Below are 26970 nucleotides of genomic sequence, written 5' to 3'. Positions count from 1 at the left end.
TCATCGACGAAAGAAGAAGAGTTCAAACTCCTTGCCTCTCACAGAAGAAAGCCTTGAATCTAAATTGTTTACTCTTGATTACATTCACATCAATAATCGTGTCTCGGAGCTCAAGACAAGTATAAATAGACTCAGACACAACATTAAGAAGGCAAGGAAGGCAGCAGTTTCAGGTATCTCTTTCCCTACTCTTGATAATTCTCTTTTGACTAACCCTTTTGTTTCTTCTGAATATCTTCAAGAAAGTAAGGGAAAATGTCAAAATCGTTGATGAGCAATGTGCTCATAAAAATACAACTTGACTGCTCAAAAGAGCATCCTCCTTGAAACTGTATGAGGATGCTCATAATTCTCAAGAAGTTCTCCTGTCTTGAGAAAGTGGTCTCTGTTGTATTATTATTGTTATTTTTCTTGTTATAATAGTCGTGTTATTGTTGGGCCCTGCTCCAGTATTTTATAGTGTAATATTTTTGATCAATAACTCTTGAAAATATTATATTTGTTGCTTACCTTGAAAAACTCTTGTTTTCTTCTCATTGATGGGTGAGTTGTTGTTCTTCAACAATTATCTTATGATCTTTTGAGCTAAGATCGTATGTCAATATGTTTAGAATTTGTCTTTGATTGTCTTATCAAAACTACTTCTAAATTAGGCTCCATCACTCTCTTGGTTTCGAACCTGGTTCTCAACCATGATCGTACGTGCACCCGACCCGTACCGAATGTGAACGAGTATGCCTAGGGTTTCTTTATAATGCACTCATATATATGTATCATAGTTTTCTTTCCCTGATACATACACGCTCTGTAACGTCGAAAGTTCTCTGACTCTTTGGCGCACACAATGGATGAATGCAAAAAGGAAAACAAAGTTGAACAAGGCAAGGTTTTTGAGTTTCACGAGAACACTGTTTTCATAACTTGCTATCATGTTGTTGATCATGAAAACAAACTTCCAGTTCAGATGTCATCTCAATTGGCAGGAAATCTTCTTTGATATTTTGAGGTCGTACGTGAACAACTTGGAATTTCAACAAAGAATCTTGAATTTCTGAAAAACGAACTAAGGAAAGCAACTGATGAACTTGTTTATGTTCGGTCTCTGGTTGCTGGTCATGTCTGATGATTCTCAGTTGCGTTCTTCCTAGGAGTTATTTTGTCTAGGAAACTTCTTATGAGAATTTATTCTTGTGTTTTAAAAAGGATAACTAGAGTTTGGAATAGCAATTATTGTGAGTACACATAGCTATTTCCAACGTTTTTCACCTTGCAATGTTTTTAAATTTATTTATTTAAATTCTAAAGTTTATTTGGAAGATGATTTTGCAATATTAATCCGCTACACCAAATTTAACGTTTAGCAACAGCTTAAACCTGTTGCTGACTGGGTTTGCAACAAATTCTTGCCGTTGCTAAATACCCTGTCGCAGTCTTTCGCAACAGCTCTAGCTCTGTTGCTAGTTTCGGTCAGCAACGGATGTCGCAATTGAAAGCGAAACAAAAATTTAGCAACGAAGTAAAGCTGTTGCTACTATGTTGCTAGTTTAGAGTTATTCCGGGATAATTTTATTAGAACGGGATATAGATGTTCTGTTTCAGATTTAGCAACATGTTACTGCCGTTGCTAAATATTTGCAATAAGAAAAAAAAGAGGTCAAGTCTTCTTTGACCTAGTCAAAATCGATCTCCCTCCCAATTTATCCTGCAATTACCCTGATTCTTCCCTATTCTGATGATTCAATTCCTCTCATTCACCATTCAACTATAAATGATTCATCAGTTGTAATGATGCAATCTAATAACCCACAGATTCATCAAAAGGATTTCATCAACAAAACAAAAAAGATTCATCAATGTGAACTTGAGATGATGAAGAAGAATAAATTTTGTTATTGACATATAAAGTTCTATGTTGAGACTCGGGTGACCTAATTTATCATAACCAAAAGTATAATCATACAAAAGTTAACCTGAATCTGTTTTAGAAGACGAAGTTCATCAAAGGCCGGAACTTAATAGACTGCTTCTCATCACTGGTAGGACAAGCATCATCGTATGTTGTTCATCGACAAACTACAAATTACACAAACATGAAAAATTTAGAAACCCGCATAAAGTTGAAGCTTGTTCTGGGTGCCATTTTCCTTAGCAATAATGGAGAACCATATATAAATGGAGTGATGTGGTCTAAACTATAGAAGACAGGGAACTGTTGTGATTGTTGATTGTAGCCATTGACGATCTAAAATGAAATGCCAGACTAGGTTACCTGGTTCAATATCCAACTTCCCTTCTTGAATTTGGCAGTCTGAAAGAAAAAAAAATGTATTTTGCATAGGTAAGAACCATTTCAAGATATATCAAGTGCCTAAGCTCAACTTTGTAAGACAATTATTTGAAGTGAAAACAGAAGAAAGTGCCAACTGTATAAGCTTAGAGTCTTCAGTATCATAGAAAGCAACACAACTTCAACAGTTTAAAAGTAACCGAAGTATCACCACATGGTGAACAGTCCGTTGACATATAATGCAATGCTACTGAGTCGGACAGCTCCAACTAGCCATTAAACTTCAATGTCTGTACAAGTTAGATGTAGCTGATTGTGATCATGTGATCATATTGTATCTACAAATGATGCCATCTGCTTGCATAAATCCTTGCTATGTTCTATAATTGCTAATGTCACTAACATTATAAGAGAAACTGCAACCTGTGAATCCTAGTCCCAGTCTACAACTACCATATTTCTACTCTGGTGTTGGTGTTAACGAGTCTTTTGTAAAATTACTCAAATGCAAAACTACCTTAATATCTAGTTTCAGCATTCAAAATCATGCAAAAGAAAGGTAACTAAAGCAGGACAGGGGAGGTTTTCTATTATCTTACCTTTATAGTGAGGAACATGAGATTATTGTCATAGCCTTGAAGGTACCTAAAACAACACAATAACAAGAACGGAAATACTATCGTGATCAAAGAGTTCATGGCATGGCAATAATTCACAAAAGTTTTTATAATGGATACATGAAGTATTTACTAAAGAAATATATATAAATTGTAAGCACATTGCTACAGAACGGCAGATGTAACTTACCCAGCAACTCGATTATTGAAAAACCTGAAAGTTCTCATTACATACAGATTAAAGAAAACTAAACCTGATGTTGTTGCTGCTGTTGTGGGTTCCCAGCTCTCCGCGCACTCATTCTTTATCCAGGATGCCATTGTCGCTGGAGCGGGTATGGCATCATAAAGTTTAGGGAAACACTTGGCCTCATCCCAGGCAATAGTTGGGGTTGGAAACGATAAGCTGCAGGTTGTCAAACAAATCCAAGACCACCTTAATTAAAATACACCTGTTGAGGATGAGGAGGTCAAGGTCCTCCAAGATGATATGCATCAATACCTGGGGTAGAGGTGTCACCCCAACAGGTGTCCGAACTGGAGAAAATTGAGTCTGCAACACCATCTTTTCCCTTAAACATATAAGAAACAAAAAATAAATAAATAGAAGTCAGTTTGTGAAACATGAGCAGGAAAGAAAATGTTTCAAGAGAAGTGTGGGCTCAAACAATGGAAGTGGCTAGTTTTCATATTAATATTAGGGAACAAACAATTTCTACACAAATTAAGGGGATATAATCATTACGCAAAGCATGAATTAGGTACTCCTAAAGGGATACAAATTGTGAACTGAGGCCATGCAATAAAGGGATATCCTATACCTACGTTTAGCTTGTACAAACATGAGGCCGTGAAAGTATGATTTGTAAATCAGACACAACAAGACTCGGGGTAAAAACCAAACACATGAACGCTGACAAATAAAAAAAAAAAAAAAATACGCAAGAATAACTTACCCAACATGAAGCAGTTCTCATTGATGATTGGCAAGGCCTTGTGCAAACTTAGAATTTCCTTGTTGTTGTTGTATCTGAAGAAGAAGAATTGCAGTAAATTGTGGTGTTGATTGATATCTTTGCATCTTAGTGTATTCCAATTGTTAAAAGATCCATAATGTAGCCCTGGAGTTTAAGTATAAGAAAATAACTTCTGCAATCTATGTTTTTATAAAAGAAAAACTTTTAGCCTTAAATCGAAATGTCATTTTTCTGAATAATTACAAGCTAAACTAGGAAAACTCAGGGCAGATGACGCTTAAGAAAAATGGGATCTTCAGTCAGATTTCATTTTGCAGCATGAGTTGTCTGCAGAACATCGTTGCACGCAACAACACACCCATCTGCAAAGTATCACGGGTTGCGATTATTTCATGATTCTAAAAAAGCAAAAGATAGACAAATGAAGAAGATAGTCATAATTTACGAAACTAATTCTTACCTTTATCTACAACAGGAAGATGTAAAAACTTGCCATCATGCATTATATGCAATACTAAGTACTACGAGCATTAGTACCTTTTCCACTAGAGTCAATTCAGCGGAAAGATTCTGAGCCATGAATTGCATAAGTACATCCTTCGAACTGCAACAGTGCAACAAACGAACCATCAAAATTGAGATTTGCAAGGAATACAAATTAATAAAAGCAAAACTGCTTTAGTTACAGGATTTAAAATAAAAATAATGAAAAAATAGTGGATTGAGACGAGGACAATACTTGAGTATTCCCTGTGGCTTGTTTGCTGTTGTGATTATCACTGAAAGGACTCTAAGATCTCGCATCTTTTTGAACTAGTATTCAGAATTACACTGGTAAATACAACCTCTACTTCATATTTGAACTAGTAATCAAATTAATAACCATTTCCCTCGAGCTATAAGCATACAACACCAGTACTAAGACATCCTGATATTTATTTGAGTTATTATGTTCGGGGTTTAGCCTTTTCTCACCTTCCTAAACTTGTTTCCTGATCTCATTTATTAGTCAATTTTATTGATTAAGTTTAAGTGAGTTCCATGCAATTCATATCATCTGACTCAACTTCACTTTTTTGAAATCTTTATTACCTAATTCACCTGACCCGTATTACATATCATCTGACTCACATGAAGCAGATTCACCATCATCACCACCATAACTTTCATAAATATGATTAAAATTAAACATACCCACGCTTTAAAAATAAAATCACAAATGTACTCGTGCTTTAAAGATGTAACAATTCAACTAAGCAAACACAGAAATCGCAAAATAAAACTCGACTCAGCAAACACAGAAATCGCAAAAATAAAACTCAAATCAAGATTTAAAACCAAAAACAAAAAATAGAGTTATGGCTTATAAGATGACTTTGTTTTTAGACTTCATCACTGAAGAAAGTCATATGAAATATATCCACCAGTCATAGAGAAAAATCATCAAACAACTTGAGTAAAGCTAAAAAATAAAAAAAAATCAACAAAATCACTTCATAAATTTGAAATCAGGCACATACCGCATGAATCAACTAACCAAACACATCTTGCAAAAAAAAAATAGAAATTATTTTCGATCTTCTTTTGCGGTTTCAAAATCAAAAATCAGAAAACAATTTCTAGGGTTTATGAAATCGAAGTATAAAAAATTTGTAAAATGGGTTATCTTACCTGAAATTAGGTTGCCCAAACTCAGTATATGGTTACAGATTTCTTGTCATAGGTTAGTTTTGATTTCTGGTTTTGATTTATGGTATATTAGGGTTCATACATGAACTCTGTGAAGGAAAAAGGTGAATGAACGAGTTCAAGAGATAGAAATCAGAGATGAGATTCATGAGATGAAGAGAGGGATTCTTCACGATACCGATTTGCTGTGAGAGAGAGATTTTTCATGATACCGATTTCTTATGAGATTGAAAAGGTTTCTGAGATATGGGTTTTGCGATGAGGAAAGAGGCGCGATGCTGGGAGATCTGAGAAAACAAATGAAGTAAAACTAAGTGAAGAAATATCTCTATTTGAGTCGGGTGAGCATGGACCGGTATGGACACGTTTTTATCTCATTCACATCCAATCCAATTCACTACGGATTTCAATTTGTCATCCGCATCCAATCCAACATCCAACGGATTTACATCCAATGAATGCACGGATGAACGGGTTGGGTGCGGATAATCCAATGGATTGAAACCTATTTTGAGGCATACTCATTTTTTCTGAGGCATACTCATCCATTATATTATGTAGGGTGGGTTTATAAGGGGTGTCTAAAGGTAGTGTAATTACCTATATATCCCTAAATAATTTCAATTTGTCATCGTTCCCTTATCCTCAAAAACCTAAAATTAAAAATCAAAATAAACTTTAAACTTAAACATTTAGGACTCCAATTCAATAAAGAAATTAATCAAACAAAGGAAACATGAATCGAAGTGAGCGATGTTAGAATGCGAAATCCAAATCTAAATTGCTCTTAGATGTATTTTAGAATGTATGCGTAACAAACCCATCTTGTTTTTGATTGATTTTATTTTGTTTGATCGGTAGAATATGATTTCAAAGATGAAATTAGGGTTTTCAGAAGATCAGTTCGGCTGATCTTGCATTATCAATTTTGAGCCGAACTTAGTGTATGATTTAGAGAAACACTATGTTCGGCTAATGCGACTTTACAATATTTTCAGCCGAACCTCAATTTTCCAGCCGAACCTCAATTTTCCAGCCGAACCTCAATTTTTCAAGCCGAACCTAGTGGATGATTCAGTTTCTGAGTGAAGTTCGGCTCAAAAGTTATCAGCCGAACTGTTCATCTGGTCAGTAGATCTGGGTTTTAAAAATTCAATTTTTTGGCAGATTCAACTTATAAAAGGAAATTAAACCTCGATAGAAGTTTACCTCTAATTTGAATCACACATTTTGGTCACTGCTAATCACTAAAATCTCAAAAGTCAAAACCCAAACTTTTTTTCTTCACTTCTTCTTCTTCCTCTCAAAAATCCCAACTCTCTCACATAAATTTGATTTTTCTACTAATTCACCACTAATAATTTAATGTTTAATCAATCCTTAAAATTCATAATTAACCAATTCTAATCGTAATCATTTACACTAATTATATAAGGGTAGTTATGCCATTATCAAAAATGGTGGTTGAGGGGTGATGTTGTTTTTTATTTACTGACCCTATTTTGGCATTCTCTAGTATGTCTCAAAAAAATCTAGTATGCCTCAAAATAGGTTTCAATGGATTTGCGTTAGTTAAAATCTATAATGAAAAAATAAAACCAATATAGATGACTTCTTATAAAACCTACACATTTTATATAGATAAATATAAAAGTGTCATGAACAACATTCCAAGCAAACATCTTAAAAATTCCAAAACTATCTATATATTTTTTTAAAACTATATAAATGTCCTTAATCTAACGGATATGAATGTCCAACGGATTTTCAAGGTTGCATCCGAGCCCAATCCGTAATCCGTTGGATTTCAAAAATAATATCCGCGTCCAATCCATTAATGAACGGTCCGGGCATCCATCCGCAAAAATACGGTTGGTCCCGGTTAAATCCGCGGATTACGGATAAAAATGCTCACCACTGATTTCAGTGAGTACGTGTAATCATGTCAAAAGGTCAAGGGGTGGACTTAATCCCAATACACTTCTACGCAGGTCAAAATATGGGCGGGATAAGAGCCACAAGTGTTACCAGGCTCACATGTGACTCGCATGCCTAAACTACCCGTTGTTGCTAGTAGCAACAGTACCATAGCAGTGGCGAGTTTAGCGACAGAAATTACCTGTTGCTAAATTTTAGCAACATACGTTTTTTGTTGCTAATTAGCAACAGTTCTAGCTCTGTTGCTAATCTGGGTTGCTAAATTCTGAATTTGGTGTAGATATCTTTATGGTTTTATATATTGCAGCTTGTTATGGGATATGTGTGTTAGCGTCCGTGAACTATCATTGTCCCATATTTTCTCAAAAGTTAAGTCTATCATATGTCTTTATTGATAAAAGATAGAATGAACTTTTGACAACAAAAGTTAAGCCTATTATATCATTATGCAAATATTGGTGAAGATAGGATGAACTTTTGTCTACAAAGATTAAGTTTATTATACGTCTCTATGCAAATACTGATGAAAAATAGAATGAATCTTTGGATATTCCGTAGTATTGGTCTTTCCCTAATTTACATCCTTGTGTAAATAATGTGCGGCTCCGTAAGTTTTCTTATGTAAGCATTTCCGATTAAATTAATCATGGGTTCTCTTGTGGTTAATTTAATTGAGTATTTTGGATACAAATTCATATTTCATGTGATTTGTTAATGTCCAAAGAAATCCTTCTTTTCTTGTGAAAGTAAGGTCGCTCTTGTTGTTCTTTCAGGAATGACATTTTATGGGGAAGAGTTCTTATTTGAACTTGTGCTTAATTACCAAATCTTTATGGGGAGTGCAGCTGTGGATTATTGTATGAGTTTTCTTTTATCTTTATAAACTCCTTGATGAATACACTAGTTTCGGCTATGTGAAATCATCGAAACAAAGTTGATATGTTCTCTTTTGGTCATGGAGTATCTCTATGGAAATTTCATTAGGATCCCGCTAGTTTTCGTACCTTTGTCAATTTATATTGACAAAAAGGGGGAGAATTAATGTGTAGTTCACATTACAAATACATATGGTTACAGATCATTATGTAAGGGGAGCGGTTTTCATGTGAGATGAAGTATTGACTAAGGGGGAATGATACATATCACCATAGTATTGTTGTAAAGGTTGTGATACAATTGGACTTTGATGTTGTGTAATAATACTATGACACTGTATAACAATGATTGAGAGCAACTGTTTTCTCATTGTTATAGCTACGGATCTTCAACAACGATGATGTTGAGTTGAACACGTTCAGAATTACTGAAGTACTTGGAAGTGACGAAGATTTCGAGTAATGTTGAAGAACCAAGGAAATCAAACATTTGGATTGAGAGCTACAAAGTTTGTTTATTTTGTAATCCATATGTATTGATAGTTTTATTACTAAAATTGACAAAGGGGGGGATTGTCAGAGCACTGCTCGGTCGAACTCGCAAGCGTTGTTATCTCAAGCTTGTTTGTCAAGTTTAGTTGCAAAAACTATAAGTCTTGATTTCTAGTCTACTTATAACTAAGTCTCGGATTAGGATAGAAAGTGTAGTTGAGCATTAGACTTCACGACGTTCATCGATTGAAGACGAATAACTACTAAGGGGAGCTTGTGGAACTTCATAAACAAAAGGTATGTGGAGACTTGAACTCATCTATCTCTCAAAAGTCTATCTACTCTATCTCTTGTTTGAGACAAAAGTCTTATAACTATATAGGCTTCAATTATGCACATTTGATATTTCGAGCTGAGTTTAACTCGCTTACATATTTCTCGAAATATGTGTTGGTAAGCTTTCGCTTTAACCAAGTTCATCTTATATTCATGACGAAAGTTAAAAGATGATCATGTGAAAATCGCCTTGTAACATCTTACATGATTTGTGTGAGACAGTCATTTGATGTAGACTCGGAATGTTTCGTATTTATCATTCGATCACTTGAAAATTGCTTTGAAGCTAATAGTTTGTGTGAGACAGCTATTGTCGTCTTCCAAGAATGTTTCAATGATTGGAATAGAGTTTAGAACAATTGGATATAAGCATGGTATGTGTACTTGCATATGTGTAATCCAAGTCTGAGAACCAAAGTATGCATACTCATAGGCATACTGGTTGGTTTAGTGAAAGTCTGGAACCTTGTACGCATACCGGTACTCGTACTGGCGTGAGGTTCATGTCCGAGAATTTTTGCTGAGTTTGAAAGGTATGCGTACCCGTTCGCGTACTGGCAAACCCAAACTTAGTTCGGGTACTTAGGTATACGTACCCGTATGCATATTTGAGTAAGCTAAGTTCTAAAATCGATTTTTTCATGAACTAATACATTTATATAATAATGAATGCAATCTTTTGCAAACCATGGATATAATGTTCATGACTTGATTCGAGTGAATCAAAATCGATTTTGCTTCAATTGTGTCTTGTATACTTCTATGAGAATATAAACAATTGAACAACTCTAGAACTAGTTTAATTTGAGGCATTTGAACTAGTTATGGTTAAGATGTTGAGGTTGATATGAAAGTGTTCATATGGCTAACTTCGGTTAACTATTGTTGAGCCAACAAAGGTGTACACGTTTGGGTACGGTTGCTCATATCTAAATGAAGTCACTTTTCATTTATGTGTAACAAGCTAAGTTCGATCTAACAGTTGAAAGATATTAGCTTGAATCTAATCAGGTTTTCATCTAACGGTGAATATTGAATGCTTTGTTACCAAGGTAGCATCGGTTGCAAACCCAGATTTGAAGACTATATAAATGAGAACTCTAGCAACTGGGAAACTTAATCCCAACCTCTTATGTGATATTAGTTGCGACTAAAGTCGATTCTCCTTTAACCTTAGGTTTTTCACAAAACCCCGTAGGTTAACGACTTGAAGACTTCATTGGGATTGTGAAGCCAAACCTAACTATTTTCTATGTAGTTGCGTGTTCTGATCTTGTTGTTTTCTATCGTGATTGAGTACTATCTTCTCTAAGATTTGCTTGAGATTTAATATCTGATAGGCAAGATAAAAAGTAGTCACAAAAATCTTCGTCTCATCGTTTGTAATTCCGCAATATCTTGTTTCGCTACCATACAATTCAGATTATTGTGAGGTGATTGATATTTCTAGGCTGTTCTTCGGGAATATAAGTCTGGTATATCAATTGGTTCTTGTTCACCTTGATTTATCAAAATGCGGAACAAAACTCATAGGTTTATCTGTGGGAGACAAAATTATCTATTCAATAGACTTTTCTATGTAAGACAGATTGGTTTATCAAGTCTTCGACTTTGGGTCGTAGCAACTCTTAGTTGTGGGTGAGATCAACTAAGGGAATCAAGTGCGCAGAATCCGGCATGGTTCAAGAGGTGTAAGGAACACGATTGTACCTTGATCAGTGTGAGATTGGTTAGGGCTCAACTACATTCCAGTATGAAGTTAACTTGGAGTAGGCTAGTGTCTGTAGCGGCTTAATACAGTGTGGTGTTCAAATCTGGACTAGGTCCCGGGGTTTTTCTGCATTTGCGGTTTCCTCGTTAACAAAACTTTTGGTATCTGTATTATTTATTTTTCGCATTATATTTGTTTATATAATTGAAATATCACATGTTGTGCGTAAGTTCAGTCAATTGGGAATCCAACCTTTGTTTGTTGATTAAATTGATTGACACTTGGATATTGGTTTTTGATACCATCCAAGTTATTTCTTATATTCAATCGGGCTCGCAAATTCTTATTTGTTTGATTGCGGATTGAATTGAGAAATAGAGATATAACTCTTTGATATACTTTTCTTAAGATTGAGTCTGACTGTCTAGTTGATTCTCTTGAAAGTATTTTGGAGTTAGTCCATACATATTGCTAAGAGAAATATTGGGTGTGGTCGTTAGACCCCAGCTTTTTCAAAACACAAGAATTGGTGGAAGAATAAATAGAATAAGCCAAAAACTATAGATGCTGAAAAATCCATTGTTACAGAAAAGTCTGTTTCAGTCACCTGTAGTGAGCAAGACATTGTTCACCTCAATACAACTTAATTGTGTTGTAAGTGCATCCTCACCAAGAAATTCCATGTTATATATATGGTGAGGGAAGCACGAGAATTGGGGCGCACATATTGTGTTAGGTAAGATATTTGGTAAAGCCATATGATTCACGATTGGATTCTTCTAAAAGGTATGTCTATAAACTTGAGCAAGTTTTATGATTTCATTTTTATTTGCTTGATGTGATAATTTACTTATGTCAAAAACATCTTTGTTTTTGTCATTCGTACTCTTTTTTCGCTAAGTGATTTGGTGGAAAGACGAGTATCCTCTTGATTGGTTGAGAAATATATACCTTGAAGTTCAATACACAGTGCTTCGGAAGACAATTTTTATTATCTCTATATTGTTTATCCCACGCTCCAAAAATATAATTTCATGTCAAGAAAGATGCAAAGAGTTCGTGAACTTTTGCCCTCATGGTACACATACCGGGTATGCATACCATGCTTTAAAATAAAATCCAGGGATTTTAATATGCGTACCAAGTATGCATACTCCTCCTCCAGTTCACGAAATTCCAAGCTACGCGGTACCCATACCCATGTTAGAGCATTGCTCGGTCGAACTCGCATGCGTTGCTATCTCAAGCATGTTTGTCAATATTAGTGATCAAAATTATATGTCTTGATTTCTAGTTTACTTATGACTAAGTCTCGGTCTAGGATAGTTAAGTGTAATTGAGCTCCAGACTCCATGGCGATCATCTTACGAATACGAAGAACTACTCGAGGAACTAGTGGAACTTCATCCGACTAAAAAGGTATGTGGAGACTTGAACTTATCTGTCACTCAAAATTCTACTCTATCTCCTACTCTTGAGAAAATATTCGTATAAGTATGATAGTTTTCATACAAACACATTTGATATTTCGAGCCAAGTTTACTCGCCTATCGTTTCTCGAAATATGTGTTGGTAAGCTTTTGCTTTAACCACTTTCATCTTTACCCGTGACGAAAGTCATGATGACGTTTCAATCTTGAAAATAACTTTGATGGCGATAGTTGTGAATAACGATTGCTGCAATATTATAGAAGAATGTTTCAATGATTGAAATGTAGACTTGAGATTACTAACTATGGATGCATATATAGTGTGTTCGCACATTAGTGTATAAATCCATGTGTCGGAAACCAAGTGTGTGCATATGTGTGCATACGGTATTGGTGAAGGAGACAGGTTGGGTACGCGTACCAGCGGAAGTTTTCCAACCGAATCTTCTGCTGAGTTTGTAGTTTGCAAACTAGTAAACCAGTCACCTTAGGTACGCATACCCGTACGCGTACCCACGGAAGTTTTCGAACCGAAATTTCTGCTGAGTTTGTAAACTCAAATCCGGTAGCTAAGGTACACATACCCATACGCGTACCCAAGCTGATTATTTCTCAAATCGGTAGTTCATGAACTTAAAACAATAAATTATAAGGAATGCAATCTTTGCAAACCGTGGGTATATTGTTCATGAATTGATTCAAATGGGTCAAACTGATTTTGTTTCAATTGTGTCTATGAATAAAGACATAAGCAATTGAAAAACTCTTCAACTAGTTCTTATGATTCATTTGAACTAGTTATGAGAAAGATGAATACGGTTAATATGAAAGTGCTCATATGGCTAACCAATGGTTAACTATTTGTGAACCAACTAAGTGTACACGTTTAGGTACGGTTACTCAAACCTAAATGAATACATTTTATTTGTGTGTGACAAGCTAAGTTTCGATCTAACGGTTGAAACATATTAGCTTGGTTAAATCAGGTTTTTCATCTAACGGTGAATATTGAATGCTTTGTTACCAATGTAACTTGGATTGCAAACCCTGATTTGAAAACTATATAAAGGAGACATCTAGAAACTGGAAAAACTAATCCCCACACCTCTTGTGTGATACTAGTTGGTTTTGCTAGAGTCGGTTCTCCTTTAACCTTAGGTTTCTTCTCGAGACCCTGTAGGTTAACGACTCTGAAGTAGGTTAGTATCTGTAGCGGGTTAATACAGTGTGGTGTTCAATCCAGACTAGGTCCCGGGGTTTTTCTGCATTTTTGGTTTCCTCGTTAACAAAACTTCTGGTGTCTGTGTTATTTCTATTCCGCATTATATTTTGTTATACAATTGAAATATCACATGTTGTGCGTTGTATCGATCAATTGTAAAATCCAACCTTTGGTTGTGGATTGGAAATTGACTGATCCTTGGATATTGGTCTTTGGTACCATCCAAGTTTATATCTCTTGTTTTTGATAAAGACTCACAGATTTCTATTTGTTTGAGTATAGATCATATCGAGATATAGAGATATTAACTCCTTGATATACTTTTTTTATTAAGATTGAGTCTGAATGTCTAGTTGATTCTCTTAAAAGTATATTAGAGTTAGTCCATACATATTTCTAATCGAAATATTGGATGAGGTTATTGTACCCCGCTTTTTCAATTGGTATCAGAGCCGACAAACACGTTTAAGACCTCAGAAGTCTATGTTTGTAGCAATCTGACTATATGGACAGAAGTGTTATCTCAATAAATGCACCACCAGATCCAGGGATTCCAGAATTCTCTTCCATGTCTGATTTAATTAAATATGTGGAAGAAATTTTGTCTAAACCTCCACCAGGTTTAAAACCCCTTGAAGCTTTTCCAGGAATTGAAAAGAAACTTGAAAACTTAACTTCTGATGTTGATTTATTTCTCCAGAAAGAACAAGAATCTCTTGATAGGATAAATCAAGTTATGATGAATAATATTCATGCTGAAGTTGTCATTGATTTATTAATCAGTGAGAGCAATGCTCCTCCTCTGTGTAATCCAATTAGTTTTAGCAAACTTAGCGGTTTACAAGAAGAGTTTAAGTCTAAGTCCTCCGACTGTACCACCTCTAAACATGAATCAATTCATTGGTCAATTCCTGATACAAATAATAGTATTGTCCCTTCTTATGAAGAGATTAGGATGTCTCTTTTTATCAAAAGAGTTTCCCTGTACGATACTGAAAATTACCTCCAGAAACTGTTTTTTGTAAAGTGTAAAATAAAAAATCAGAAACACATTTTTTTCTTGTGCTCTCTGGATGTTCTTTGAAAAACTTATAAAAAACAGTTCCTTGGGTTTCTCTCAATACTGTGAGTTGTAAAAACTGTTAGAAATAAGCTATTTTTTGGTGTCATGTTGTGCAAGAACAATTTTTGTTTCTACAAAAATTGATTCAAAACAAATGAATGTTGAGCTATTGCTCCTTGTTTGTACCAAACGAGCCCTTGGCTTGCACACGAGTGGTTCACATACTTTGAACCAGAACCGTCTCATGAACTAATCTAGTTCTCGAACGTGTCAAAATGGTTCACTCGACATATAAAAGAGAAAAAGAATCACTTTGATTCTTTCACCCTTCTTCCTCGCCTCTCCAGTTTGTAAACGAAGGATAAACCAAATAGTTCACTCACCTCTAGCTTCATCGATTCTTCGTCTCTTAATTAAATTGATATTGGCTTGTGTCATTGAAATCAGGAGAAGCTCGCGTACTTTTGGTTAAGAAGGGTTTTTGTGGTTGTCAACCGTTTGCATCTCTGCCATTAGAAACTGTTCACGAACCAAGTAAGTCTCCTAACTCATTCTTGTAATTTCACACTCAACAATGGCTTATAAAAGAACAAGACATGTTGGAAGCTCAAGGCGACAAACTAGGGATGAGTCCTTCTATGATTCAAGTATTTGTACTAGGTTTGTTAACCCTGCTGCTCGTGCACTTTATTTGGAGTACAAGAATAAACAACCTATCTGTGAAAGATATTATGATAAGTTAGAAATTGATGTACCTGGTTTATCTGATTTTTTCAAAAAACATTGCTGGGGTATTATTATTCACAAACCATTAGGAACTGCCTATGCTGAGATGACTGCTCAATTTTATGCCAATATCCATGATACAGACCCAGTCAATTGCATGTTTAAAATTGTAGTACGAGGTGTCTATTTCACTGTGGATCGATAGGTTATTGCTTACTTGCTGGATTTGTCTCATGTTGGTAATGCTCGATTTCCTCCTCTTGAGAATGAAAGATTGACGCCACAAGTGATGTCAAGTCGTCTTTTTAATAAAGATGTCTCCTGGAGAGATGGTAAAATCTACGTTGGAGGTGCTAGTTTGTTTCTTAAAGTTGCTGCAAAGCTCATTGTGGCCAATATGATTCCCAGCACTGTTGACAACAATCTCTGGATTAGATCTCTGGCTGAATTCATCTGTTATATTGTTAAAGAAAGAGACATCGATTTCTGTGGAGTTATTGTCAATCAGATGATAAGCGTGAAACAGACTCCAAGTAAAACTCCAGGTTTTCCTTGCCTCATTTCAAGGATTTGCAGTCACTTCAACATTACTCCCATTGGGACTGAGAATGGTAGTCCAAAGGTTCTAAGTCAGTCAAGCGTCAACAAGATGAGGCAATCAACTAGTACTCCAACAAGTTCTGCCACAGCTGCAAACTCTGAACTTTTTCGCCTTCAGAATGAAGTAGACTGTATGAAAAAACAGTTGGAATATGCTAAAGCAGAAAATCCAAATCTAATCGAGAAAATATATGAGATTGCCAGAGACTTTTATGGGAGGAGAGAATGATTCATGTGAAAATTTATTGTTATCTGTTAAACTTCTTATGTGGAACTACTTTTAACTGCTATTTTATTGGCTGTAATAACTTGCATGTTTAGATTTGAATGATCTTTTCTTTCAATTAAAATTGCTACATGTGTTAGTACCATAAGAAGCACAGATACGTTGTCAAAAGTTATCTCGTTTATATGATATGCATGTATTGATACAAGAACGATGAACTTTTGACAAACAAAAGTTAAGCCTATTATGTCAATTATTTGATGGAAGATAGGTTAAAATCTTTTGTTCACGAGGATTATGTCTATTATATGTCATTGTGCAAATAGTGATGGAAAATTGAATGAATCCTTGTATATTCCGCAGTATTGATCTTCCCCGATCCATATTTTATGTATATACTGTGCGGCTCCATAAGTCTTCTTATATGGGCATTTCCAACTAAACTAATCATAGACTCGTTTGTGGTTATTTTTGTTGTGTATTCCGATTAAATTAATCATGGGTTCTCTTGTGGTTAGTTTAATTGAGATTTTTGGATACAAAATCATTTTGTGGTTTTTGGTGTCCAAAGAAATCCTTCTTTTCTCGTAAAAGTAAGGTCACTCTTGTTGTTCCTTCGGGAATGACATCAAATGGGGGAGAGTTCTTTTGAACTTGCGTTTAATTTCCATATCTTTGTGGGGAGTGCGGCTGTGGAATATTTGAGGAGTTATCTTGTATCTTTATAAACTCCGTGATGAATGCATTTAGCTTAGACTTTATGGTTGCATCTAAACAAAGTTGATATGTACTTTTCTTTGTTCTTGAAGTGCCTCCATGAAAATTTCATTAGGATCCCGTTTTCGTACCTTTGCCAATTTTATTGACAAAAAGGGGGAGAATTAATATGTAGTTCACACTACAAATACATATGGTTTTCGGATCATTATGTAAGAGGGAGTGGTTTTTATGTTGATACGAAGTATTGACTAAGGGGGAGTGATACATATCACCATAGTATTGTTGTCAAAGTTGTGATATAAGAACTTTGATGCAGTGTAATAATACTATGACATTGTATAACAATGATCGAGAGCTTTTGTTTTCTCATTGTTATGGCTACGGAACTTCAACAACTATGATGCTGAACATCTATGGAATCATGCGAGTACTTGGAAAAGACGAAGTTTTTGAGTAATGTTGAAGCACCAAGGATATCAAGCATGTGGACGAGAAGCTACAAAGTTTTATCTATTTTTTAATCCATATATATTGATAGTTTTATCACTAAAATTGACAAAGGGGGAGATTGTTAGAGCATTGCTTGGTTGAACTCGCATGCGTCGCTATCTCAAGCATGTTTGTCAATATTAGTGATCAAAACTATATGTCTTGATTTATAGTTTACTTATGACTAAGTCTCGGTCTAGGATAGTTAAGTGTAGTTGAGCTCCAGACTCCATGGCGATCATCTTACGAAGACGAAGAACTACTCGAGGAACTAGTGGAACTCTATCCGACTAAAAAGGTATGTGGAGACTTGAACTTATCTATCAGTCAAAAGTATACTTTATCTCCTACTCTTGAGACAGTAGTCGTATAAGTATGATAGTTTTCATACATACACATTTGATATTTCGAGCGGAGTTTACTCGCCTATCATTTTCTCGAAATATGTGTTGGTAAGCTTTTGCTTTAACCACTTTCATCTTTACCCGTGACGAAAGTCATGATGACGTTTCAATCTTGAAAATAGCTTTGATGGTGATAGTTGTGAATAACGATTGCTGCAATATTATAGAAGAATGTTTCAATGATTGAAATGTAGACTTGAGATTACTAACTATGGATATAAGCATATATAGTGTGTTCGCACATTAGTGTATAAATCCATGTGCCGTAAACCAAGTGTGTGCATACGGTATTGGTGAAGGAGACAGGTTGGGTACGCGTACCATCAGAAGTTTTCCAACCAAAAATTTCTGTTGAGTTTGTAGTTTGCAAATTAGTAAACTAGTCACCTTAGGTTCGCATACTCGTATGCGTACCCACGGAAGTTTTCGAACCGAAAATTTCTGTTGAGTTTGTAAACTCAAATCCGGTAGCTAAGGTACGCATACACGTACGTGTACCCAAGCTGGTTATTTCTCAAATCGGTAGTTCATGAACTTAAAACAATAAATTATAAAGAATGCAATCTTTGCAAACCGTGGGTATATTGTTCATGAATTGATTCAAATGGATCAAACCGATTTTGTTTCAATTGTGTCTATGAATAAAGACCTAAGCAATTGAACAACTCTTCAACTAGTTCTTATGAGTCATTTGAACTAGTTATGAGAAAGATGAATACGGTTAATATGAAAGCGCTCATATGGCTAACCATTGGTTAATTATTTGTGAACCAACTAAGTGTACACGTTTAGGAACGGTTACTCAAACTTAAATGAATACATTTCATTTGTGTGTGACAAGCGAAGTTTCGATCTAACAGTTGAAAGATATTAGCTTGGTTAAATCAGGTTTTTCATCTAACAGTGAATATTGAATGCTTTGTTACCAAGGTAACTTGGATTGCAAACCCTGATTTGAAAACTATATAAAGGAGACATCTAGTAACTGGAAAAACTAATCCCCACACCTCTTGTGTGATACTAGTTGGTTTTGCTAGAGTCGATTCTCCTTTAACCTTAGGTTTCTTCTCGAGGCCTTGTAGGTTAACGACTGAAAGACTTCATTGGGATTGTGAAGCCAGACAAAACTACTTCTCTTGTAGTTGAGCGATCTAATCTTGCTATTTTCTATTGTGCGAGTTCAATTGAATAATTGACTTGAGATTATATCTCCGATAGGGCAAGATAAAAAGAAATCACAAACATCTTCGTCTCATCGTTTGTGATTCCACAATATCTTGTTTCGCTACCATACGATTAAGATTATTGTGAGGTGATTGATAATACTAGGCTGTTCTTCGAGAATATAAGTTCGGGTTATCAATTAGTTCCTGTTCACCTAGATTTATCAAAAGACGGAACAAAACTCATAGGTTTATTTGTGGGAGACAGATTTATCTATTATCGTAGACTTTTCTGTGTGATACAAATTTGTTTATTAAAGTCCTCGACTTTGGGTCGTAGTAACTCTTAGTTGTGGGTGAGATCAACAAAGGGAATCAAGTGCGTAGTATCATTCTGGGATCAGAGACGTAAGAAGCGCAACTGTACCTTGAATCAGTTTGAGATTGATTAGAGTTCAACTACAATCCAGACCGAAGTTAGTTTGTAGTAGGCTAATGTCTGTAGCGGCTTAGTACAGTGTGGTGTTCAATCTGGACTAGGTCCCGGGGTTTTTCTGCATTTGCGGTTTCCTCGTTAACAAAACTTCTGGTGTCTGTGTTATTTCTATTCCGCATTATATTTTGTTATATAATTGAAATATCACAGGTTGTGCGTTGTATCGATCAATTGTGAAATCCAACCTTTGGTTGTGGATTGGAAATTGATTGATCCTTGGATATTGGTCTTTGATACCATCCAAGTTTATATCTCTTGTATTTGATAAAGACTCACAGATTTCTATTTGTTTGAGTATAGATCAAATCGAGAGATAGAGATATTAACTCCTTGATATACTTTTTATTAAGATTGAGTCCGACTGTCTAGTTGATTCTGTTAAAAGTATATTAGAGTTAGCCCATACGGATTGCTAACCGAAATATTGGGTGAGGTTGTTGTACCCCGCTTTTTCAACCTAGTATGCATACTAGCATGTAGACGTCGATATTCGATAAACTTGTTTTGGCCATAACTTCTTCGTCTAAACTTGGAGTGACCTCATTCTTTTTGCATTATCTTTGTCTTTCAATTGTCATTCATGTATACGTATCTTGATTTGTGTTTAAGGTTCTTAAATGATTAGGTTTGAAGAAATAATGTCGTTGTCTAGGAAACTTCTTGTGAGAATTTATTCTTATGTTAAGAAGGATAACTAGGGTTTGGTATGGCATAGATATTTCCAAGTTGTTTGGAAGATTATTTTTGCAGTATTTAATCTATTTGATTTTATATATTGCAATGTGTTATGAGATATATGTGGTTTTACGTTCGTGAACTATGCTATTATCCCATGTGCTCTCAAGTTAAGTTTATTGTGTCTTTATGCATATATTGATGAAAAATAGAATGAACTTGTTGAGAAGAAAAATTCCGCAGTATTGATCTTTTCCTGATCCAACTTTATGTGAAAGTATTGTATTTGCTCCATAAGTTTTTTCTTATGTTGAGTGTTTCCGGTTAAATCAATCTATGAGTTTTTCTTGTGATTGATTTAATTGAGGTTTTGCTGGATACAAATCCATGTGATTTGTTAGTGTCCAAAGAAATCCTTATTTTCTCATAAAAATAAGGTCGCTCGTGTTGTTCTCTTGGGAATGACATCAAATGGGGGAGAGTTCTTAAATGAACTTGTGTTTAATTTCCATATCTTTGTGGGGAGAGAGGTTGTGGAATTTATAGGGGTTAACTTGTATCTTAATATACTCCTTGAAGAATGCACTAAGTTTCGACCATGTGATTGCATCTAAAGAAAGTTGATATGTTTTCATTTAGTTATGAAACATCTTTTGTGAATTCATTATGAACTCGTAAGTTTTCGTACCTTTGACAATTTATATTGACAAAAAGGTGGAGAATTATTTAGTTGTTCACAATACATACATATGGTTTACGGATCATTATGTAAGGGGAAGTGGATTCCATTATAAGATGGAAGTATTGACTAAGGGAGAGTGATACATATCACTCTAATATTATTTCAAAGTTGTGATACAATTGGACTTTGAGTTAGAGAATAATATTATGACACCAAATAACAATGATTGAGAACATCTGCTTTCTTATTTTTATTGCTACGGATCTTCAACAACAATGATGCTGATTTGAACATGTTCAGAATCGCCGGAGTTTGGAGTAACGAAGAATTCAAGAAAATTTGAAGAAACAAGGAAATCAAGCATGATGGATCAGAAGATACAAAATTTTATTTATTTTGTAATCCATATGTATTGATAGTTTTGTCACTAAAATTGACAAATGGGGAGATTGTTAGAGCATTGATCGGTCGAACTCGCAAGCGTTGCTATCTCAAGCTTGTTTGTCAAGTTTAGTTGATCAAAACTATATACTTGATTTCTAGTATACTTATAGATATGTCTCGGATTAGGATAAAAGTGTGTAGTCGAGCATTAGACTTCACGACGTTCACTGATTGAAAAAGAAGATCTACTGAGGAGCTTGGAGGATTTTCATCAACAAAAGGTATGTGGAGACTAAAACTTATATATCACTCAGAAGTCTATTCTTTTTTTTCTTTTTTTTTTTTCCTGAATCACATAACTTTTATTAATTTTGAAAATTGATACAAATTACAAGATAATGAAGGTAGCAAAATTAAGGTCCAAAATAAAAAGGCACGTAAGGCCTAATTCTAATCAACATAAATGAAAGTTTTAGATTACAGACTTTTTAGTAGAATTTGTAGTATGCAGTGTCAGGAAGCTCAATTCTTGCCAGTAAAGTTGGTCTTCCCATATAAATTTGTCTTTCACCTGCCTGTAATTGAGTTCCTTTCTTAGCCACTGCATCAGCCGAGAAATTCACCTCTCTAAAGCAATGATTAAACTGAACTGACATGATGCACTTTATTGCCTTATTCCACCTCATCCTGATGAACCATGGAACTTTTCCTTGCAAATTCAGTTATCACAGTCTTTGAATCAGAATTAAGAATAATATGCCGCATTTTCCACATCACTGCCAATTCCACAACACATGCAACATCATACACTTCCACAATGTAATTGGTTGCAATTCCCAGACCTCCAGTTAGAGTACCTATTACCTGACAATTATGATCTCTTACAACAACCCCAAAACCTGCTGCTCCTGGATTACCAACTGAAGCACCATCACAGTAAAACAAAAATGTACTAGGGCAAGGTGGAGACCGGTGACAAATTTTGATATTTTGAAACTTAATCTTTCTTGGACCAAGATTAAAAAAGAAGATTACCTGCATATCATAATGCTGGTCCCATTTGTTACATTTTATTCTGAGACCTCCTTCAAACACCATATTTTTTATTTTACTTTTAAATTGCAGAACATTTGACTTTACTTCATCAAACAGTCTTCTGTTTTTGGCAAACCAAAGCTCTTTCAATACTGAACAACAGGCAGTAATCCACACTTCTTTTATCAATGGGATGTTGTTATTTGTTCCTTTCCATATGTCATCAAAAGATTTTGGAGCAGCAAGATCAAAAACATAGCACAGCCATTACCAGATATTAACAATGAATTTACACTCCCAAAGAAAATGATGCATGCTATCTTGATGTTCTTCACATATGCAACATCTTAAAACCATATCATAACCCTTTTTAACCATTGTTTCATCATCAATATATATCCCATGTATAATTTTCCATGCATTACTGGCTGTACTTGGATGAAGGAAGTAATTCCAGATTTATTTTGTCCATTTTAACATAGGCATCTTGCTTCTTATTTTGTTGATTGCCGATGTAGTAGTAAATTCTCCTTTTAACTCACAGCTCCAAATTAATTCATCCTCTCCTCCTCCAATGTCAGGAAAGTCTGTTAAGAAAGATTGGATTTCTACATGTATGCTCTATTTACCATCATTAAGAATATCAACAACTTTCATTTGTAAATTATTTTTAACATAAGAAGTAAAACCAATTTTCTCAATTAGAGAAGAATTTCTTGTCCAAGTATCAAACCAAAGGGAGATTTCTTTGCCATTACCCACACACCATCTAATGTCTTCATGTAAGGCTTCCCAAGCCCATTTTAAGACAGACCAAATTGAAGACGTTTTCCAGATAGCACTCCACTGCTCATTTTTATCTTTATACTTTGCTTTGATAAACAATGCCCATTCTTCATTTGAATTTATAATTTTCCACATTAACTTCATCAATAGAGCTTGATTAATTACTTGAAGTCTTTGAATCCCCAATCCCCCTTCACAGAGTGGAGTACAAACTTGCTTCCAAGAGAGTGTAGTATATTTTCTGGTTTCCCCATCTCCAGACCATAGAAAATTTCTAATGATTTTTTCACAATTTTTGATTACTGAAGCAGGCCATCTGCATACAGCCATATTGTAAATAGGTATACTACAGAGAACTGATTTGATAAGGGTTAACCTGTCTTGAAACAAAAGCAATCTCCCCTTCCATGCAACAAGCTTCTTCTGGATCATTTCAACCATAGGCTATGCATTAGATACTTTAACTCTACCAGAATGCAGAATTATCCCCATATATTTACCAGGAAAAGTACTCAGATCCATTTGCATTATAGTTATTATGAGTTGTTTCCTGAAATTAGAAGTACCATCCACAAATAGTTTGATTTTAACTCTGTTAATGATTTGTCTTTTACCTTTTTGATAGTCTTCCAATAACTTTAGCAAGTTTTCTAAACTCTTTTTTGCTCCATTCCAGAATAAAAAGACATCATCAGCAAAGAATAAATGAGTTGGATGTATACCTTTTCTAATAACCATAGGAAGTATTGAATCATTTTGCACCAGTTGACTTATTCTTCTACTCAATACATCTTCCATCAGTACAAACAAGATTGGAAATATTGGATCTCCCTGCCTTAGTCCTCTGCCTACTGAGAAGAATCCATTTGGTCCACCATTGATTACAGACATTGTAGAAAATTTGAATAGAGTATGAATCCATTCACACCAAGAATTAGAAAATCCATATTTGCTTAACAGTTGAAACAAGAACTCTCATCTAACAGAATCATAAGCCTGTGAGATATCTAGTTTTAATCCAATATTTTCACCTCTTCTTTTCTTTTTCATTTCATTAACAAGTTCAGAAGCAAGCACAATTTGTTCCTGAATGCATCTACCTTTGATATAAGCAACTTGTTGTGAAGATACCAATTTGGACATAAGTGAACTCATTCTAGTTCTAATGATTTTTGTGAAGATTTTGAAGCTCACATTACTAAGGCCTATAGGTCTGAAGTGGTTAGGATTTTTTGCACCTTCAGATTTAGGAAGTAAAACAAGAAAATTAGAATTCAAACCTTTTGGGATAAACCTTCTTTTCCAGCATAACTGAATTACTTGAACAATATCCTTATGGATTATGTGCCAACAAGATTTGTAGAAGCAACCTGAAAAACCATCAGGACCTGGGGAGCTGTTAGGATCCATGTTAAACAAAGTTGCCTTAATTTCTTTTTCACTAGGAATCACATCTAGCATTTCTTGATCTTCTTTAGTAATTACAGAAGGAATGGCATCCAGTAAGGAATCTACATGCTCAACTTCATGAAATTCAAATTTCTTCTCAAAGTGCTGAATTAAGATTTCAGCAATTTGCTTTTGGTCTGAGATGATATTGCCATTTGTATCTTCAATTTCACTAATATAATTTCTTGCTTGCCTTATTTTAAGTGAAGTATGAAAGAAATTGGTATTTGCAGCTCCTTCTTTAACCCACTTAACTCTAGCCTTATGCCTCAACAATGTATTTAGTTGTACTTCTTTGGAATTATACTCATTTTGAGCATCCACCAATTTATTTAGAATTGTGTCATCAAAAGGGTTATTATCTGATTCTTTCATAGCTTCTTGCATCTTCTTTTCAGCATCGTTTATTTGAACATGAATATTGCCAAAAACATTCCAGTTCCAATCTTGTAATGCTTGTTTCAATTTTTTTAAGCTTTTTTTGAAATACAAAAGCAGGATCTCCTACTACATACTCTGACCAGCATTTACTTACAGCTTCCATGAACTGCGGATGAGATAACCACATTTGTTGAAATCTAAAAGGAACATTAGCAGGTTTTGGGATACTTGCACTACCACCCAATAAAGGAGAATGATCAGATACCACCCTCAATCCAACTGTATATCCCCAATCTGAGTATTTTTGAAGCCACATTTGATTAAACATGGCTCTATCGAAGTTGCATAAAGTTCTTTTATTACCATGTTGACAATTTGACCAAGAATAAGCTAAACCAGTTTTTGGAGCTTGCAGCAGTTCACATTTGTTGACACACTCATTAAAATCCATCATAAATCTTCTATTTGGTGACCCCCCTCCACATTTTTCTTTAGAAGAAAGTATGGCATTAAAATCACCAAGAATCAACCAAGGAAGTTTAATTTCACTAATTAATTGCATCTCAGACCAGAGGAACCTTCTTTGAACAATTCCAACATGAGCATGAACACCAGAGACTAGAGTACCTCCTACATTAACAGTTACCATCTGACTAGACATAAAAACTACTGAAAGAGTTGGCAAAGATTTATTCCAGAAAAGCCATAAATTATCTTTTTTATTAGAAACAGAATTGTGAATTACCATGCATTGCATACCAGGTAAATTCAGTTTATTGCAAAAAGAAGCATTACAAGTTACTTTTGGTTCAGCTACCCAAACTAATGAAGGAGAAAATTGATTAACTAATGACCAAAGTTTATTTTGAGCCCTAACTCTTTTAAGGCCCCTTAAATTCCAAAAAAGGACTTACATGGTTTGGATTGGAGGTGTTTGGTACCTCCTTTCCCAGGATTTTTTCTAAAATTGTACTTAATTGGAGCTTGAGTAGTTGTTACATGAGGAGTAGACCCCTCCATTGGAATTGTAGTACTGGCATAAGCATTATTCTTAGCAGTTGATGGTTTTTGAACTATTCTTGACCAAGAAGTAACTGGAAATCTCTCAGCAGATACATTAACAATTATACCATTCACATATTTCACAACACTCTTTTCCACATAATTGTCTTCCATAATATTCAATACTTTAGCAGGATCCAAATTAGCTACCCTGGATCATTTTCCATAATTATTTGTTCAATGTCTTCTTCAGTTTCTTCCTGCAGAGGACTAAATTTATTTGCTGATATCTGAACATCATTTTTAGTACTATGAATGACCTCTTTGTTCAAAAGAATTTGTGTTACTGGTGTTTGACAAATATCAAAAGGCTCCATAACTGGTTTAGCATAAGGCTCCATAACTGGTTTAGCAATAATCTTTGGAGTTTCTATTATTTTGACAGGAGTGACTTCAGCTTGTGGCTTCTTTGCTCTACATTCAGATTTTAAGTGACCAATAATTTTACAACCACCACAAAACTTTGGCACTTTATTAAGAATTATACATTGAGAGAATCCACCATATTTAGTAAGAATCCAGAGCTTGTTTGGTATCTTCTTTGCTAGATCAATCTCAACCAAAACCCTTGCAGAATAACCACTTGCATACTTCAAAGTTGCTTCGTCAACCTTAACAGGATTTCCAATAGCACCACTAATATGAAACGAAGTTTTTTGATCCCAATATTCTAAACTTAATCCTGGATATTGTACCCAAACCAGAGCTAAGGATGCACGCTGACTTTCTGGTCTGAAATTTGGCATCCAATTCCTAATTCTTAAAATTTGATCATGTACTTCTCATGTTCCTGATTTGATATGTTGTTTATCTTCTTTATTTGATAACCTGATTGTGAAGAAACCTTTTCCAAGCGGAATCAACTGACAAGATCCAACCAGTTTCCATTAATTTTCAAAATAACAGTAACATCAACAAATTAACACGAAGAAAATCTAATCTTCCAATTAGTGAAAACTTCCAAGCAGAAAATCAATAAGAGATGAAACCCTAGCAGTATCATCAAGTTTCTCCTGAGAATCCATATTATTAATTGTAATAGAACTAATTAATAC

The 26970-nt window shown here is 34.9% G+C and overlaps 2 protein-coding genes and 1 long non-coding RNA gene across 3 annotated transcripts; all 3 read right to left on the bottom strand.

Moving 5' to 3' along the window:
• Positions 1-1810: 1810 nt before the first annotated feature.
• LOC113361699 lies at positions 1811-3447 on the bottom strand. Its single transcript, XR_003365272.1, has 5 exons — positions 3407-3447; positions 3159-3310; positions 2887-2932; positions 2270-2308; positions 1811-2073 (listed from the first exon to the last, which is right to left on the bottom strand). It is a non-coding gene; the product is annotated as an uncharacterized LOC113361699 (long non-coding RNA).
• An 18427-nt stretch (positions 3448-21874) lies between these two features.
• On the bottom strand, positions 21875-22300 carry LOC113360065. The gene has a single exon (XM_026603615.1). It carries the CDS (start codon positions 22298-22300, stop codon positions 21875-21877), a length of 426 nt encoding a protein of 141 aa, XP_026459400.1.
• Positions 22301-23998: 1698 nt separating this feature from the next.
• On the bottom strand, positions 23999-26029 carry LOC113360063. Its single transcript, XM_026603614.1, has 3 exons — positions 25795-26029; positions 24994-25675; positions 23999-24947 (listed from the first exon to the last, which is right to left on the bottom strand). Exons 1-3 carry the CDS (start codon positions 26027-26029, stop codon positions 23999-24001), a joined length of 1866 nt encoding a protein of 621 aa, XP_026459399.1.
• Between the last annotated feature and the right edge of the window lie 941 nt (positions 26030-26970).

The sequence above is a fragment of the Papaver somniferum genome, chromosome 3, assembly GCF_003573695.1.
Source record: "Papaver somniferum cultivar HN1 chromosome 3, ASM357369v1, whole genome shotgun sequence".
NCBI classification, from domain to species: domain Eukaryota; kingdom Viridiplantae; phylum Streptophyta; class Magnoliopsida; order Ranunculales; family Papaveraceae; genus Papaver; species Papaver somniferum.
The sequence above is the reverse complement of the archived record's forward strand: the minus strand, read 5'-3'. Positions and strand labels throughout refer to the sequence as shown.